General features: G+C 55.4%; 1 protein-coding gene across 1 annotated transcript; it reads left to right on the top strand.

The window, feature by feature from the left end:
• Positions 1-3298: 3298 nt before the first annotated feature.
• On the top strand, positions 3299-17342 carry TUBB3 (tubulin beta 3 class III). The gene is made up of 8 exons (XM_048515325.1): positions 3299-4238; positions 5653-5841; positions 5985-6316; positions 7606-8146; positions 8251-8938; positions 12284-12392; positions 13050-13160; positions 15944-17342. Exons 1-8 carry the CDS (start codon positions 3307-3309, stop codon positions 17017-17019), a joined length of 3978 nt encoding a protein of 1325 aa, XP_048371282.1. The 5' UTR covers positions 3299-3306; the 3' UTR covers positions 17020-17342.
• The last annotated feature ends 100 nt before the right edge of the window (positions 17343-17442 follow it).

A 17442-nucleotide genomic window follows, 5' to 3' on the forward strand; every position in this document is an offset into this window, starting at 1 on the left:
TCCGCTTCTCCGCTTCTTCAGCTTCAGTTTGAAAACCTTTTCAGAGCCGTGCCTGATGATGCGACAGCGCCCTGTCTTGGCAGATTAGCCACACCCTTGTGCCCAGCATGCTTGGCTCCTGCGGGCTGCTCCTTCAGTTGCTGGAGCTGGAACGGGGAGCCAACTGCAGCGTGAAGGCTGACAGGGCCTCTGCCCACCTCTCCTGGCACCGAGGCCGAAGCCGGCTGCCTGCTCTTCACATTTTGATCGTATTTACAGCTCCGCTCTCAAAGGTCTCATTGATGAGGCTAGAAATGTTTTTGCAACAAGCTGACCTAGAGGCAAATCCAGCTGTTTGTTCCACGGCTCCTGTTTTTGTTTGCCTCTCTTCAGCACCAAGACTGGGTCATGCTCTAATGTGAGCCCTGCTCATTCTCAAAAGCTCCTGCCCCAAGAATTGTATTGGTCTCTAAAGCGCCCTGGGATAATGGATGGCTGCCGAGACCTCCACAGCAGAAGTTGCTTTTCTGCGTCCCTCTTTCCAGACCCCGTGGCTGCAAATTATCTACCCAGATTTATAAAAAGGGTTCAAGGATCTACATTTCTACTCATGTCTGATTAAAGCTTTGAAAAACTGATGCCCGGAAACTCTTGCTGGTCTCTAAAGGTGCTGCTGGACTTGAATCTTACTGTTCTACTGAATCTTACTGTGGACCAGCACGGCCGCTTTCTGCAACTGTAGTCACGTTGATGGTGCAGTTGGCATCTGTGCCGTAGGGAACGGCTAAGTGGCCATTACTAGGAGCAGAAGTTTCATTGCTAAATAACTTATTTTATTGTACTGAATTTCTATGCTCACCAAAGTCGGGCTCAGGGTGGCGTACAAACATTTTAAAAAACAATATTTCTAAACATAAAATCCTTATACCTACCTCTCGTTAAAAGTCAGAATGGCAAACAAATTCCCATCTATGAGGACCCCCCAGAATAACAAATCCACAGGCCGAGTCCAAGACCAGGCGATTGGAGTATTCTTTTTGTGCATAAATGTCATTAGGAGATTTCTCTCCACATCTGTGGGTACGTGTGTTTTTCTTGGTATGTTTCCTTCACTCATAAAATTAACATCATTGATTTGTTTAGTCTCAGTGTCGAAAGGGACCACCCGGAGCGTCTTCTAGTCCAGTGGTGGCGAACCTTTGGCACTCCAGATGTTATGGACTACAATTCCCATCAGCCCCTGCCAGCATGGCCAATTGGCCATGCTGGCAGGGGCTGATGGGAATTGTAGTCCATAACATCTGGAGTGCCAAAGGTTCGCCACCACGGTTCTAGTCCAACCCCCTGCCAATGCAGGAATTAATGCTATAATATCCCAGACAAGTAGGTACCCAGTTGATAATTAAAACTTTCCATCGGCTGAGAATCCACCACCTTACAAGGAGGCTGCTCCAGTATAGAGCACTCCTCACCATCATTAAGTTCTTCAAATATAAATGAAGCCTTCTGTGCCATTGTTTATATCCATTCATCTGACTTTAATGTATTGTCAAAGGCTTTCATGGCCGGATTCAACTAGTTGTTGTGGGTTTTCCAGGCTGTGTGGCCATGGTCTGGTACCAGACCACAGCCACACTGCCTGGAAAACCCACAACCACCATCTGACTTTAGTCCATTATGGTGCCTGAGAATCTTTTTGATGGAAAGATTACATTAAGTTTTAATCGCAATTCCCTTCACACCGTGATTGTTGTGTTCAGGGAGTCCTGTGAAGTTGCTGTGGCATAAAGGAGACCCATTCGGTTGCTTAGCAAGTTCAGTCCAACGTTACAGAAGTTCTCCTATGCCCACCATCATTTGGGGCTCCAATCCGTAACTGTTTCCTCCACCCAACTGGTTCTGGCTTTTCTACGTCCCCACTTTGCATTCTAGTTCACCATCGCGCTGAGACCGATCACTGAAACACCCTGAAGGAGACCACCAGTGGGTAAAAATTTGGCCTCCGGATCTGAGAATTGGCCCCAGGTGCTTTTAAGGTGCCCTGTCCTAGACAGCTTGGCCTAGCCCAGTGGTGGTGAACCTATGGCACTCCAGATGTTCATGGACTACAATTCCCATCAGCCCCTACCAGCATGGCCAATTGGCCATGCTGGCAGGGGCTGATGGGAATTGTAGTTCATGAACATCTGGAGTGCCATAAGTGCACCACCATGGGCCTAGCCTGATTGTGGAAGCTAAGCAAGGTCAGTCCTGGTTAATATTCAGATGGGAGACCACAAAGGAACTGCAAGATTACTTCACCGAGGCAGGCAATGGCGAGCACCTCTGAACACTTCTTGCCTTGAAAACCAGTGGATCAGACAACATTTCTCTTACGGGGTGTGTGTGTGTGTTGTGTGAAAGGGCCCAGTATAAGTCCTCCAAGGTCTGGCCTGAGCCTGGCCCCAGTCAGACGAAAGCCCACCTTTCTGGCAAGAGGGTTTCAACTCTCATGGGACCATCTAGTACCCCTGCAGTCCCCACACCAGCAGCCCCTAGAGAAGGCTCAATAGCAGCCACAAGTTGCTGGCAGGCCCCCTTCCTTTCTCAACCGGGGTGTGTCGAGGGCACCGCTTAATGCAGGGGAAAACTCATCCCGTCTTCCAGGCTTGTTTCATAACCTCTCTGTGCCATTCAAAGCATGTGCCGCCTTTGTTGCTGTCATGTGGATCCCCACCCCTACCCCTTGGCCAGAGGAGGAACTGGGAAAGTTCCCTTGAAAGTAGGGCAGAGAAAGGACTCTTTCTTTGCTGTGAGCTCCTACTAATCAATTACTTAATGCCAGAGATAAATAAAGTAACTGCCTCGTCAGATGTGAAGCCAGGGAGAGGGCTTGGAAGTTGAAGCAACTCTTCACCAGACAGAGAGAGAGACAGAGAGACCAGCGGGCTCCTCCCCTTCTGGGTGCCAAAGGGTGTGTGTTTGTGTGTGTGTTAAAGGGTGAATGTCAGGAACCAGTAACAAGGAAACAGAGACCCGGGAGACGGTCCATCGCTACAATCTCCGGTGTGTTGTACCACGAAAGCCGATTCAGAAGGGAAACATACAAGTGCCGGAGTCTGCAGTCTCCGCTTTTGGGCTGGAGAACTTCTGGTCTGGCCTGTTAATTTTGAAACTTCCAGTCCCTGAGAAGAAGATCTGGTGCCACAGATACCCACCGCCTGAGGTGAGTTCCTAGGACATTCTCTCTGGGGTTCCTTTCTCCAGAAGCCAAGTAGCTTTTTGGAGTAAAACACCTCATTGGGCACTGATTGCTTTTTCTCTGGTTTTCCCCACAAAGTTGTGAAGATGCCCTTGACGCTGCTGCAGGACTTTGCCAACGTGACCTCCGCCATTCCTGAAGCCAACGGGACCAACGAGACATCCGGCAGCCCCGAACACCCCGTCATCATCCCCAGCGAACTCTTCCTGATTCTGGGCTTCTTGAGCTTGCTGGAGAACGTGCTGGTGGTGGCGTCCATTATCAAGAACCGGAACCTGCACTCGCCCATGTACTACTTCATCTGCTGCCTGGCTGTGTCGGACATGCTGGTGAGCGTCAGCAACCTTGTGGAGACCCTTTTTATGCGCCTGATAGAGCACGGGGTGTTGGTCTTGGCGCAAAACACGATGCGCCACATGGACAACGTCATGGACATGCTGATTTGCAGCTCCTTCATGGCCTCGCTGTCCTTCCTGGGGGTCATCGCCATTGACCGCTACATCACCATCTTCTATGCCTTGCGGTACCACAGCATCATGACCATCCAGCGGGCCGTCATCATCATCATTGCCACTTGGGTGGTCAGCATGAGCGCCAGCACCATCTTCATCGCCTACGACGACCACAAAGCCGTGATCCTCTGCCTCTTGAGCTACTTGCTCTTTATGCTGGCCCTGATCATGGGGCTCTACGGCCACATGTTCCTGCTAGCTCGCCAGCACGCCCGGGCCATCTCCCGAATGCACCGGAAACACACCGCCCCGCAGGTGACGAGCATGAAGGGGGCCATCACCCTCACCCTCCTGCTGGGGGTCTTCTTTGTCTGCTGGGGCCCTTTCTTCCTCCACCTGATTCTCATTGTCACCTGCCCCAGCCACCCCTTCTGCAGGGGCTACTTCAAGTTCTTTGACCTCAACCTGATCCTTGTCATTTGCAATTCCGTGGTGGACCCCATCATTTACGCCTTCCGCAGCCAGGAGCTCAGGAAGACCCTGAAGGAGGTGGCCTTGTGTCGCTGGTGAAGCAGGGCGGTGAGGGTGGGCATCGTCATGGGCGGGGCGGTGGTGGAGGGGCCTGACACCTCTACCGAGGGGCTGCCTGCCTCATGGCACCCTGAAGCACAGCGCTGCCTGGCGCTTGGCCCTCTATGCCGAGGAGGAGGAGGAGGAGGGACTCGCCTCTCTTACCGGAGATTGCAACCAGTGGTGGACGTGGCCTGGTTGGTGTCCTGATGGCCTGTAAAGTAGAGGCCAGAATCAGATGCTGCGCAGCTCTGTCTCTCTCTTATGCTCCTGCTGTAGGCAATTCTTTCCCATCCCCATAGACTTGTGTAGGGGAGAAGCTACTTTGGTGCAGTGGACTGCTTGTGATATAACAGAACTCTCAGAGAGACAGACAGACACAGAGAGATTTTAATGTTGAGGATTACCCCAAGGTTTACAGGATAATGATAATGGTCCCCCTTGCATGCCAAACAGACAGGCATTTACACCTCACCCCCTTTCTAAGAATATTATGGCTGAGGGTGGACTGGGCGTCTGGTCTTGACCCCCGCTCCAAAGTGGAGCTCCAGGCAGGAGCAGGGCGGTGTGGTTGCCTAGTGGATCTCTGGTGCATGGCAGTGCGTCGCAGTGGTCAGAGTGCCAGACCAGGACTGAGGAAAACATACTGGAATCTGCCATGGAGCTCACGGGTAACTTTGGGGCAGCCAATTGTTAGGCTCAGCCGATCTCACAGAGTTGTCAGGGGGGTAAAACGGGGAACAGAAGAGAGAACTCCGTATGCCACCAGGAAAAAACAAATTGGAGTGTCACAAATCAGTCGCACGCACACACCCCTTGGGGGCCCTACACACAAATGCCATTCTCAGAGGTGGCTGTCCATCCCCCCTCCCCCTCCCCCCCCCGCACCTTACAGTTGGACAATAATGCTTTGTGTTTTGACTAAAGGCTGCAGCTACCTGGAATCAAACAGACGATGGCTAGAAAAAAATGTAAGCTTATTTAAGAAAACTGTTGTGTGGTTTTGCCATATCCCACCTTACAGGGTTGTTGTGAGAATAAAATGGGGGAGACGAGGCCAGCTGTTCTGGATCCCCAGTGGGGAGAAAGTCCATCTTGTGAATGAAATAAACATCAAAGTCGGATCTAACTTAACTAAACTTAAGGCGACAGCAAAGACAGAAGAGCAGACGTCCACACGGTTTGGGGTGGTGGTTTTGTGGGCTTTTAAATGTTAATGAACCCCGCCCTGAGGGGGTGTCAGTTTGGGCAGAGGGGCCGTGGGGAGGGAAGGTCCGCTTAGCACAACGAAGCCCCCCCCCCCCCCACACCTGCAGAGGAAAGGGGAGGGTGGCAACTCTGGAGGCATCATTGGTCTGGGGCAGGCAGCAGTGGGGGACACCGTGAAGAAGTCCCTCCTCCCTTCTCCAGCTGCCAGAGCCTCTCCCAGCCAAATGCCTCTCCCCTCAAGTGCCTCTTTGCAGGAGGCTTCCCGGAGAATCGGTCTCCTGACGGTCCTGCCTCTCGAAGGCAGGAAAGAGGCTGTGACTTTAAGGAGGCGTCCCTCAGCCGGCCGGCCGGCAGCCTCCAAGGACAGCGGCTGGGAGGCCAGTCTGACAGGTCGGGGAGGGAGGGCGCCCGGCCCCCGCTGACGCCCTTCTTGACACCCCCACCCCCCACCCCCAGAGAGGCCTTTTGCCGGCGGCCTGGCCCTGCTCCTCCCTGCCCCCTGGGCCTTGGCCTCCTCGCTGCTCCTCTACTAGCCCAGCCCTCCTCTTTCCCCACAAAGCGGAGAGGGGGCCTGAAATGCCAGCCAGGAGCAGGAGCAGCTCGACCTTTGGACGCCCCTGGCTGGCATCAGAGCGGCGCGCGCGGGGCTTGAGGCCCACCAGAGCCGCGGCTGGGACTGAGGAGCAGCGTCTTGGCCGCAGCAGCCCCGCCCCCACCGGGACCTCCTTGCCCAGAGGGCTTTTTGTTCCTTGCAAGGATGCTGAGAATCTCTGCCAGAGACGAGTCCACTGGATGGATGGATCGATCGAGGCCCGGCAGCCGGGCGGGCAGGAAAACCCCCGCGGCGGCCGAATGAATCACCACAGTGACTCTGCTGCTTAATGGGAAGGGGCCTCCCAGCGGGCTGGCCGGAAGGAGAGGGGGCTCAGCCACAGGGCGGGGGGCGGGAGGGAGGGAGGGGGCGCCTCTCATGCCGAAGGAGAATGGCACCCAAGCCAGGACAGCCGCCATGGATCCCCCCAGCTGGCAGAGCTGCGTTTCGGGGGGGCAGCGTCTCTCTCACTGGCGTAATGCCCATTGGGCAAGGTGGGCAGCTGCCCAGGGCATTACCTTGTGGGGGGCATCAAAATGCTGGGTTCGTTTTTGGGTATTTTAGTGGTTTTACATTTTTGGCCTGCAGGGGGCGCAGTTTTTAGGCTAGCAGCACCAAAATTTCAGCGTATCATCAGGAGACTGTCCTTATGCAACCCCCCAAGTTTGGTGAGGTTTGGTTCAGGGAGTCCAAAGTTATGGACTCCCAAAGGGGGTGCCCCTATCCCCCATTGTTTCCAATGGGAGCTAATAGGAGATGGGGGCTACAGTTTTGAGGGTCCATAACTTTGGCTCCCCTGAACCAAACTGCACCAAACTTGGGGGGTATCATTAGGGCAGTCTCCTGATGAGATCCTGAAAGTTTTCAGACTGTGCCTTCAGAAATGTGTCCCCCACAGCCTGCAACCCCCATTGACAGCAATGCAGAAAACTCAATGCAGAACAAAGATTCTTGGGCAAATTTCTAGGATGTTCCTGCAGGGGGTGCATTTTTGGATGTATCGGCACCAAGATTTCAGGGTATCATCTGGAGATGATGGCACCCCCCAAGTTTGGTGCAGTTTGGTTCAGGGGAGCCAAAGTTATGGACCCTCAAAACTGTAGCCCCCATCTCCTAATAGCTCCCATTGGAAACAATGGGGGATGGGGCACCCCCTTTGGGAGTCCATAACTTTGGACTCCTTGAACCAAACCTCACCAAACTTGGGGGGTTGCATAAGGACAGTCTCCTGATGATACGCTGAAATTGTGGTGCTGATATGTCTGAAAATGCACCCTCTGCAGGCACCAATGTCCTGGTGCAAAAATTTTTTGGTCATGGTGGAGTGGCCGCCCATGGGGGGAGGGGGGCATCCAACTCAGGTTTTGCCCAGGGCTACAGTGTGCCCAGGGCTGCCTCGTTACGCCCCTGGTCTCTCTAAATCCCCAAGCTGTTACACAAACCCAAACCTCGGGGCAGATAAAGCTGGCACAACTTGTGGCCCACTCTGGTTGGCTTCTTTGGTGCACCTGGGAAAATGTACCCCGCAGGGTTTTCCACCCGGCCCGGCTGAGCGTGTGCAGAGGCCTCTGAGCGTGTGCAGAGGGCCACCAAACAGCTTCAGCCCTGTCGCTCTCAGGCAAGGCCCTCAGTGGTCAGATCCTGCAGCCGCGGGGGCGGGGCGGGGATGCTGCGCGGCTCAGGGAGAAGAGAAGAGAAGTCCGAGCTACAAGAGCCGCGCTGGGTCGCCCCCGGCGGGTCCGTTTCGCCCAGCATCGCTCCGACCGAAGTCCTCGTGCTGGGGAAGGCAGCCCCCCCATCTCTGTATTCTCCCCCCTCTTTCCTTCCAATTGGAGAAAGGAGGGGCGCGGCCTTTGTCTTCCTCGCAGGGTCGCCACAGCCCCAGACAAAGAAGCCCGCCGGACAGGCCGGAGCACATCGCCCGGCCCCTCCCGCTGGCGGCTCGCCCCACCCTCCAGCTGAGGAGAGGGGAGGGGAGACTGCCGCCGCCTGGCCGAGCCCCTCCGAGGTGGGGTCCCGCTGTGTGCGAGGGGTCAGTCGGCAAGTGCCCAGGCCAGGCTCGCGCCTGCGGATGCACCAAACATTTCGACCCAAGGAGCAAAAGTAGGGGGGGGGGGCGACAGCCCGCTGGCCGCCGTGGAACTGCCCCTCGTGGGTGGGTGGGTGGGTGGGTGGGCTTGGGATCCGGGTGCTCCTTTGTCTGGCAGCCAGCCTGAATGGGCCTGCTCCCCTCCTGCAGCCACGCCTCAGCCCAGATGCGGGCTGGGAGCGGCAGGGCACAAAGCCCCCCCCCCCCGAGGAGAGCGGGTCGGCCCTGCCCGCTTTCCTGGGGCTGCCGCCGCCCGCGGGGGCGTCTCCTTCGTGGCCTGGAAATCGCAGCCCCCACCTGGGCTGGGGCGTGGCTGCTGCTCCGGCGGGGGGGCCCCGGAGTCCGCCAGAGCCCCCTCCCCTCCCGTCCCCTGGGGGCGCTGGCCGCCAGGCCGGCCTCGGTCCGGGGGCACTTTCCGCGGCCCGTCGGAGCCTCCACGCCCGCCCCGCCTGCGCGGCCCGTCGGGGCTTGCTTTGTGTCCGGCAGGGGCGCGCCGGTTGGCCGGCCGGCCGGCGGGTCTGCCGGTGCTGGTGCTGATGCTGCTGCAGGGCTGGTGCAGGATTCTGCAGCGGCGCCTCCTGATTGGCGGAGCGGGAGGGGGTGACGTCAGCGGGCCGGCCCGGCCGCAGCGGGAGGCGACCATAAAACCCGCTGCAGGCAGTCGCCCGCCCGCCTCCTCCGCCCGCTCCGTGCCGCCAACGCCGCCCACCCGTCCGCCCCGCCGTAGCCACCGTCGCCGCCGCCGCAGCATGAGGGAGATCGTGCACATCCAGGCGGGCCAGTGCGGCAACCAGATCGGAGCCAAGGTAAGGACGCGGCTGCTCCCGACGGGGCGCACGGCTCAGGCCGCCGGGTCCCTCGAAGGCGGCAGGCTGCCGTTCCGCGGAGGCGTCCCTCCCCTCGTACATCCCCCCTCTCCACCTGGTGCCAGGGCTGAGCCTGCCCCCGGCTCGGCATCCCGGCGCGGGTGGGTGGGGGGCGTCTCCCATTGTGCCGGCTCTCCTCGGCTGCCTCCTGCCAAAGCGGGGTGTGTGAGGGGGGCGGAGGGCTCTTTTTCTCCCCCGCCCGCGCGGGGGTGCCCCACCCAGTGTGCGGCCGCCGGGCGTGGCTGGAACAAAGGGCCCTCCCAGCTGCCGGCGGATCCGCAGGTGACCTTGCCGGGGAGGCCTTGACCTTGGCCAGCTCCGTCCGGGCAGCGGTGGGGGGGGGGGCTTTTTGGTGCCCCGGGGCCGAAGCCAGCGCTGGTGGCGGGCCGGGCGGGGCCGTGAGACGCCCCCGACTCCTTTGTCCTGTCCGCCGACTGGGACAGGTGGAGGGGCGGGGCGGGCTTGGAGGGGGAAACCGGCAGCAGCTTCCGGGCAGGGTCCTCCTGCGACCTTGGGCAAAGCTCCTCTTCTTTCTGGGGGTGGGGGGGGGGACACAACGGCACGGAACGGCCCAGAGCTGAAGACAAAGAGGGCGAAGGAGGGGGTGGGCTGGCAGGTGCCCCTGGATCAGCTGGGCGGCTGCTGCTGCTGCCGGACGGGGGGCAGTGGGGATCCTGCCCTGCCCCTCGACAGGGCACCTTTCTGGGCACTTGAGCGAGGAAAGGGCCGCCGCTGCCGGCAAGGGCCAGGGGGCCTAGCGGGAAGGCAGGAAGGGTCTCCTGAGGGTGCCTGACGGGCCCTCCCCTCCCCTCCCGCCGCCGGGGGGCCTCGTGGGATGGGCTTGAAAGAGATGCTGACACAACCGGCTCAGGGACGGGGGCTGTGCCGAGGAGGAGGTACAGGGCAAAGGGGCTCCTGGAGCTCGGAGAGACCCGTGGCTCCGCCAGTGAGACCACCTGGACAGCGGGTAAGCCCCTCCCCCACCCCCGCCCGGCATCTGTGGCCGGCCGGCGTGCGGTGCGGGGCTGCCCCCCTGAGCGCTGGGTCCCCCGAAGACGGAGCACCGTCCGGCTGCAATCCGAGCAGTCCTTTGGGGCGGGCGGGCGAGCGGGGGGGGAGGGTGAAGGCTGACACCTGCCACTCAGGCGACGAGGCTCCCCAAGAGGCCGCGTAATCAGCCCGCACCGCCTGCCTTTCTCCCCGCCGGCCCGGGCGTATGGCAGGCCTCCCCGCGGCAGCCCCCGGCCATCTGCCTGGTGTCAGACCACGCCGGGGGGCGCTGGCGCACCCGACACCTCTGCAGCCAGAGAGAGCACCCCAACCCCCCTCCGGGGGTTTCCTAGGAAAGCAGCGGCTCTACTCCTGAGTAAGGCGCACACAAGGACGTGGGGAGGGGCACAGGGGTGCTGCTAAATAGCCTCATGCATATGCTAATTAGCTTGAATAATTCATGGCCAGCCCCTGTCATTGACACGTCGGATCAAGGCGCGGCGGAGCCTCTTCCAGGCAGCTGGGTCACCCTTCGAGCTCCATTTTTAAAGGGCTTCTTCATTAACGTGACTATTCCTATTCGGACCACAAAATACCCGGTGGAATCTGGAGCCGAATCCGGGACAGGGACCGAAAAGGCTTTGTTCGAACGGCAGCTCCGGAGTGTTGGTTTGTTCCGCCTCCTGCACCGATCCGCACTTTGCTGTAGCTCTTCTGCCTAGACAGGAACCGGCTGATCGGGAAGGCAGGGCGCCCTTCTTCTCTCCCGCTGTCCTCCTCGCCAAAGGGGTCCGCCGCCTGGGCGAGGGTCTTCCCATTTTGTTCAGGTGGCCACCCGGCTATGAAGCTTTAGCTGAAAAAGAGCACCTTGCCTGGGACCTGCGTGCGAGTTTCAGGACCAAACTGAGAACTTGAACTCAGATCTCCTCACTCCAAGTTCAAACATTTTGCCTGCCAGACTGGACACAAACTCACCACTCTCGGGTTTGGTCCAGGAATACACCAGACTTAGCCATTTGGGCAGTTCCAAGGGGAACCCCTTCATTTGCATCAATGGCAAAGGACCCTTACCAGAGCGAGGTTTGCTTCACCCGGTGCGGGGGGTGGGGAGTTGTAGCCCCCATCTCATTTCCCATCTTGCTTATCTCCCTGTCCTTTTCCATTCACCTTCTGGTGCAGTCTGGTAACGAAGGGTCTGCTCTCTGCCCACTGAACAGTGCTGGCACTGAAGAGATGCCTCCTCAGACCCCCCACAAGGATTCAACAGGGCCCGCCCCCCCCACCGCCCAAGAACACGCTTCTGCCCCCCTTCTGCCAACTGCCAATATCCCTGTCAAAAGAAACTTTCACCTGCTTCACCCTGTACCAGGGGCGCAGTTCAGCCTTTGTCTAAGGAAGCCTTTTTTTTTCAAAGCCCGGTTCTAGAAAGTTCATTCCAAGATGCTGCCCTTCCTGGGGCCCCCAGAGAAATAGACCCCCCTCCCCCATCTATGGTATTCTATGATGTTGCTCCTCGCGAGTTTCGCCCACTATCCGGGGCATGCGTTGTTTGCACCTCCAAGGACAGTGTTTGGCTGTCTCTTATTTTCAAAGTAGGACTCTGTTGTGTTTGAAGAACCTGATCCAGGCGTCCACTATTTTTTGTTTCCTTCATAGCTAAGTGTGGCGATCTGGTGATCAGGAACGGGGCTCGAGACCAGGGCAGGGGCCAATGTGAAGGTTCTCCTTGGCAACTAAGCTGAACACGGGAAGTCCAGCGGAGCAGCGTTTGCGTCCCTGGCTCAAAATAGGTTACGTGCACCTTTAATGGGGCAAAAGGCGGCTGTGGTTTCAGCACCATGGCCAGATCTCTCGGGCTGCGCAGGCGCAGGCGCCGACGCCTCCTCCGGCGGTACTCCCCTTGAGGGGGTTAGCACTGACATTTTCTTCTGACCAGTAGGCAGTAGCCCTTACAAGAGCAGTTTGCCGATAATCTCCAATTAGGAAGGGCAGGGAAACTGCCGATAAGCGGAGCTGCAAATGCAATCTTGCAAATACTGTCTGAAGTCCGCTCCTTGTCCCACGGCCTGCCCTGGCTGTGCAGCACATCTTGAGCTCTGTCAGAGAGAACAGCCTGACTGGATCTAACCAGCCCCCCATCTAGCCCAGCAGCAGGGCTCTGACAGGTGCTTTGGTGAAAGCGCAATCCAGAACAGGGCTGGACTTCTCTGTCCACGTCTTTGGGCTTTCCACCCACCCACAGTGAAGGAACATGCTCGCAATGTCCCTCCTAACCTACTTTTGCTCTTCCTCTAGTTCTGGGAAGTGATCAGTGATGAACATGGGATAGACCCCAGCGGAAACTACGTGGGAGACTCAGATTTGCAGCTGGAAAGGATCAGCGTCTATTACAATGAAGCCTCCTGTGAGTTGCACTTCCATCCCTGGTCTTTCCCCCTCCCCCTTTTTGGGCCTCTGGAAATGACATCAGAAGCACATAACCAAACTGCACGCATATTCAACATCCTCCCCCAAGTGCTTGCGACGGCATCCAGGGAGTCTTCTTAAGCTTCCCTCCTTGGGGGAAATGAGGTAGCCACAGAAATGCTCAAGGTCCAACTGCCGGCTAAACCCCTCTTTGCTTCCAGCCGCCCCCAGTGCCCTCTGCTGGTCCTGACTCTCATTCTGGGCATCTGCTTAATCCTCCTTGGAGGCTGGAGGCACTGCCCAGTCAGAGCGAGGAAGCAGCTTGTCGCCGCAAAGTCAGTCACTTTGATCCAGTCAGCCGTGCTAATAGAATAGAATAGAATAGAATAGAATAGAATAGAATAGAATAGAATAGAATAGAATAGAATAGAATAGAATAATTGGAGAATATAGTAGTGAGAGAGGAGACAGGTTGGATCCCAACACTTGCTTTCTTTGCTGGCACTCAACAAGGGAGCATGGAGCCTTCCCAGTAACGGGGTTCCATGCATCAGCAGAAGCCTGATGCTGCTCAGTTGTAGCCTAGATGGGGGACAATCGGACTGCAGTTCTTTTAGGACCTTCTAACCAGAGGGAACCTTTTCTGTCCTTCCAGCTCACAAGTATGTTCCTCGTGCTATTCTCGTGGACCTGGAACCCGGCACCATGGACAGCGTCCGGTCGGGTGCTTTTGGCCATCTCTTCAGACCTGACAACTTCATCTTTGGTACTGTCCCTCTTTGTAGATCTTCCCTACTCCTTTCCCATCCAGTTCTGGCTGGACCTGTTGAAAGGCTTCTTGAGGTCTGTGGGGAAGGGGCCATGGCTGAGTGGCAGAGCAGCTGTTTGGCCTGCAGAAGGCCTCGGGCCCCATCCTGGGCATTTCCTGTTGGAAGGGTGATATCTGACCATCCCTCTAAGGAAACTGCACAGAAATTCCCTACCTCTGCATGGTGGAAGCTCCTCTGCCAGCGACTGCCTGAGCTGCACGGCACCAATATGGTGTCTGCACATCTGTCTGGCTTGCAGGGGATGTCCAATAGTGATGTCCAAAAAGTGGTGCCTACCTGAGACCCTGGAGAACCATTGGTGGTTCAAAGCAAAACAACAAGATCGGCCAAGACCCAATTACTCGCCCAACAACAAGGGAAGTTATGAAATCCTATATTGTTAAGGTGAATAACATGAAATTAAGTGTATCCTACATGCATCAATGGAATAGTTTATTCACAAACTAAAGTGCATTAAGCATACATCAGTGGGGATAGTCCGTTCATAAATACATAGTATTGTATGTTCTGAACCCCAGACAAAATGAAACAGTGAATGTTATCTGCCTCTCTGATTATTATAGAAGTGTCCTGATTTAATGTAGACAGTACCTGTCTCTCCTTGAAAGATAAGTTATTCTCAGATTTCCAGTGCTTAGCCTTCCTTTCCATTTTATTAATGTCCCGTTCAACCACTTTCTCAAAAATATCGATAGCTTCATTCTGAACGTGAGGGGAGAAAGAAGATTTTTTCCGAAAGGTATTATACTCTAATGAATGGTTCATGTTCTTATTGGATTCTCCAAAAAAAGCTTTAAGCTTGATGTAACATATCAATTTAAATAGCTCTATTCGGGTTTGATAATTATAGAAGCCCATTGCTTTCACATCCTGCATGTGAGCTCCCAAAGGCACCTGGTGGGCCACTGCGAGTAGCAGAGAGCTGGACTAGATGGACTCTGGTCTGATCCAGCTGGCTTGTTCTTATGTTCTTATGTTCTTATTGTATATTTATTATAGACATGTATGGATCACATGCACCTACAGTATTTTATATACATCACAGGCAAAATTGTATAATAGTCCAAGAACTATAGAATGAAATCAATTTGAAACATGAATTTGTATAAGCCCTGAAGATTTGCAGCTTGAAAACGCATTCTCAGTGCAGGTGTTATGCTGCTGATACAGCTATGTGCTACTTGTTACCATTGCAGCTATGTGCTGTTGTTATAAACTTTCTTGCTTGTGTCTTGCTTATCTGTTGCTCATTATGTGGTGTAGTCCTTAAAAATTATTTACCTGTATGATACTGAAGCAATTGCGGAACCATCACATCTTCGGACTATACTTACCCGCATGGAATTATCGCTAATGTAAAACTCTATATATTTATGAACGGACTATCCCCATTGATGTATGCTTAATGCACTTTAGTTTGTGAATGAACTATTCCATTGATGCATGTAGGATACACTTTATTTCATGTTATCCACCTTAACAATATAGGATTTCATACCTTCTCTTGTTGTTGGGCGAGTAATTGGGTCTTGGCCTATCTTGTTGCTTTGCTTTGAATTTGTCTTTATCTCGCTTGTCATTTGCTTTTGGAACCATTGGTGGTCACAGTCGACCTTAATGGACCAAACGGCCTGACCCTGCCGGATGCCGTTTCCTGTGCTTATGATGTCTGTGGGTGAAGAGGAAAGGTGACAGGTGTGGTTGAAGGAGCTGAGCTCTCCTCCTGACCCCTCTTGGGTTTCTGAGCATTCATTCCTCAGGCATCTACAGAGACTATTCTGCCTGTTTGTACAAACAGAAGCACAGGGGGAAGTGCCAAAATAGAGAAACATCTATGATTAGTTCCCCAGGTACAAAGTTTCACTTCAAGCAGTAGCCTTGTTGGTGTTGATGGGGACCAGAGTTGGGACTGTTTTCCCAATCTGTCTCCTCAGCCAAAACGAGACCTCTGTGTTGCTTTCAGCACACATAGCAGAAAGAGACAATTGTTCATATCATCATTGCCTTTTCCCTGCCAGTTTTGAGTGGGGAAACACTGGGGGGGGGGGCCTTTTCAAAATCCCTCCTTCTACCCCCCCCCCTGCTCCCACAGTATGGCTGTGATCTTTGTTGGGTGCTTCTGAAGGCAAATGACACCAAGGAGGCATGATGTGTCCCAGGGAGCTGGCTTTCAGTCTCCTGTGCACCCACCTTGTTCTCTAGGAAGGGTGCTGATGTAGCATTTCCTCAGTAGCTTTTCCCTCCTTGAGATGCAAAGATGCTGCTTGTTGGCTGAAAGAGGCGTGCAAGTGGGAGGGGACAGTTCAACAGGAAGGGGCAGAACCTCTACTTGGCACCCAGAAGGTCCCAGAAAGTCCCCGGCATCTCCAGTTACATAGTCTGGCAGGAGTAGATGATGTGAAAAACCTCCACCGGAAACTCTGCTGCCGGCGCTGCTGCCAGTTTGAGTGGCCGAGACTGGTCTTGATGGGCTGAGGGGCTGAAGCTGGACGAGGCAGCTCCAAATGTGGATAGTCTTCAAAGCACCAGTAGGCTCCTGTCTATTTTTGCCTTGAGAGACTAACACAGCAGGAAACATTTAACCTTTTGAAATCCCACTGGATGTTTCAGTGAATGCTGCCTTTGAACCAAAGCTCTTCCCCCCCTGGCAAAATCCCAAAGCACTGCTCTGTGACTTGCAAGGAACACAGTCCAAAGGTGTCTATTTCTCCCTTCCCAGGTCAAAGTGGTGCAGGGAACAACTGGGCGAAGGGCCACTATACGGAGGGTGCTGAGCTGGTGGACTCCGTCCTGGATGTGGTGCGGAAGGAGTGTGAGAACTGTGACTGTCTTCAGGGCTTCCAGCTCACCCATTCTTTGGGCGGCGGCACGGGGTCTGGCATGGGGACCCTCCTCATTAGCAAAGTCCGCGAAGAGTACCCTGACCGGATCATGAACACTTTCAGTGTTGTGCCTTCCCCAAAAGTGTCTGACACTGTGGTGGAGCCCTACAACGCCACGTTGTCCATTCACCAGCTGGTGGAAAACACAGACGAGACCTACTGCATTGACAATGAAGCCCTCTACGACATCTGCTTCCGGACCCTCAAACTGGCCACGCCCACCTACGGAGATCTCAACCACCTCGTTTCGGCCACCATGAGCGGCGTGACCACTTCCCTGCGGTTCCCTGGGCAGCTCAACGCTGACCTCCGCAAGCTGGCCGTCAACATGGTGCCCTTCCCTCGCCTTCATTTCTTCATGCCCGGCTTTGCCCCGCTGACCGCCCGCGGGAGCCAGCAGTACCGAGCCCTCACCGTGCCAGAGCTCACCCAACAGATGTTCGATGCCAAGAACATGATGGCTGCCTGTGACCCCCGCCATGGCCGTTACCTGACCGTGGCCACCGTCTTCAGAGGCCGCATGTCCATGAAGGAGGTGGACGAGCAGATGCTGGCCATCCAGAGCAAGAACAGCAGCTACTTTGTGGAGTGGATCCCCAACAACGTCAAGGTGGCCGTCTGCGACATCCCTCCGCGGGGTCTAAAGATGTCCTCCACTTTCATCGGCAACAGCACGGCCATCCAGGAGCTATTCAAGCGCATCTCGGAGCAGTTCACGGCCATGTTCCGGCGCAAGGCCTTCCTCCACTGGTACACAGGCGAGGGCATGGATGAGATGGAATTCACAGAGGCCGAGAGCAACATGAATGACCTGGTTTCAGAGTATCAACAGTATCAGGACGCAACGGCTGAAGAGGAAGGCGAGATGTATGAGGATGACGAGGAGGAGTCGGAGGCCCAGGGGGCCAAGTGAGATTCCTGGGCCAGGGGCTGTGTTCCAGTCCTCCCAGGGAGAGTCTATGGTCCTTTGTTCATCGTCCTCCATTTTTGCTACTCCTTTGCTGAGTTCTAGGCCATCAGCTGCTAGTTGCTTCTGATTCAAGGGTTCCAAAGTGGGAGGTTGTTCCGTATTTAACTGTCTTTGCCCCCCCATACCCCCCCGTGTCTTATCAGTTAGTGCAGCTCCCTCTGTTCTTCATTATTTTACCAATGTCAAGGGCCCTGGTCTTTATTTTTTATTGGTCTGTGTCTATTTTTATGTTTTGGAATACTTAATAAATCTATTGCTGTCCAGTGCTTGGCTTACCCTTCTTGCAGCTTCTGGGGATGGGAGAAGTCTGACCAAAAGGTCTGGAGTGGGGCTGGGGGCAACCCCAGAAGCCCCCATTACTGGCTG

The sequence above is a fragment of the Sphaerodactylus townsendi genome, linkage group LG14, assembly GCF_021028975.2.
Source record: "Sphaerodactylus townsendi isolate TG3544 linkage group LG14, MPM_Stown_v2.3, whole genome shotgun sequence".
Taxonomy (NCBI): domain Eukaryota; kingdom Metazoa; phylum Chordata; class Lepidosauria; order Squamata; family Sphaerodactylidae; genus Sphaerodactylus; species Sphaerodactylus townsendi.